The 782-nt window shown below is 56.9% G+C and overlaps 1 protein-coding gene across 1 annotated transcript; it reads right to left on the bottom strand.

Annotated features, from left to right (window-relative positions):
* Positions 1-3: 3 nt before the first annotated feature.
* Positions 4-573, bottom strand: LOC122545661 (phosphoglycerate mutase 1-like; the record flags this gene model as incomplete). Its single annotated transcript, XM_043684616.1, has 1 exon — positions 4-573. A coding segment is annotated over exon 1 (414 nt), but the record flags the coding sequence as incomplete, so codon positions are not given.
* Between the last annotated feature and the right edge of the window lie 209 nt (positions 574-782).

The raw sequence follows: 782 nt of genomic DNA, 5'->3' as shown, positions 1-782 counted from the left end.
GACCTTGCTGATGATGGGGTAGAAGTCATGGTCCGGCCCCATGGGGGGAGGGGGGACATCGAAGGACCTCCTCCAGATCTTGACCTGCTGCTCCCCGTGCTTGGCCGCTGTCTCCGCCTTGTTGAGGCCGGTCAGGGCTCCGTAATGCCGCTCATTGAGCCGCCAGCTCCGTACCACCGGCACCCACATCTGGTCAATCCCGTCCAGCAGCGTCCACAGGGTCCGCACCGCCCGCTTCAGCACCGAGGTGTAGCACAGGTCAAACTGGTAACCCCCATCCCTCAGTGCCTGAGCTCCTCTGGCCGCCTCCTGCCTCCCGGTCTCCGAGAGATCAGCATCGAACCAGCCGCAGAAGCGGTTCTCCTGGTTCCAAGTGCTCTCCCCGTGTCTCACCAGCACCAACCTGTAAGCTGCCATGATCTCAGTGAGCTGAGCCCCGTGTTAATCCACTCCCTGTGTCTCTGCTCTCAGTGCCCGCAATGATCCAGCCCCCTGCAGCAGATGGGAGAGCCGCACGTACAGAGGACACAGCGACCTTCACCAGCACAACGAACGGATGGACCAAGCCCTATTTCCTGGTTCAAAGCTAGATTCAGAGATATAAGTCGCAACTTCCTGTGAGGCATACAACTAAAAAATCGCACAACACCACGTTTATAGTCCAACATGTTTATTTGGAAGACCTAGCTTTAAGTCAAGATTAGAGTGGTGCTGGTAACGTACAGCAGGTCGGGCATCAGGAATACCTGATGAAGGGCTTTTGCCCAAAACGTCGATTTTCC

This window comes from Chiloscyllium plagiosum, unplaced genomic scaffold, assembly GCF_004010195.1.
Source record: "Chiloscyllium plagiosum isolate BGI_BamShark_2017 unplaced genomic scaffold, ASM401019v2 scaf_65060, whole genome shotgun sequence".
In the NCBI taxonomy this organism is placed as follows: Eukaryota; Metazoa; Chordata; class Chondrichthyes; order Orectolobiformes; family Hemiscylliidae; genus Chiloscyllium; species Chiloscyllium plagiosum.
The sequence above is the reverse complement of the archived record's forward strand: the minus strand, read 5'-3'. Positions and strand labels throughout refer to the sequence as shown.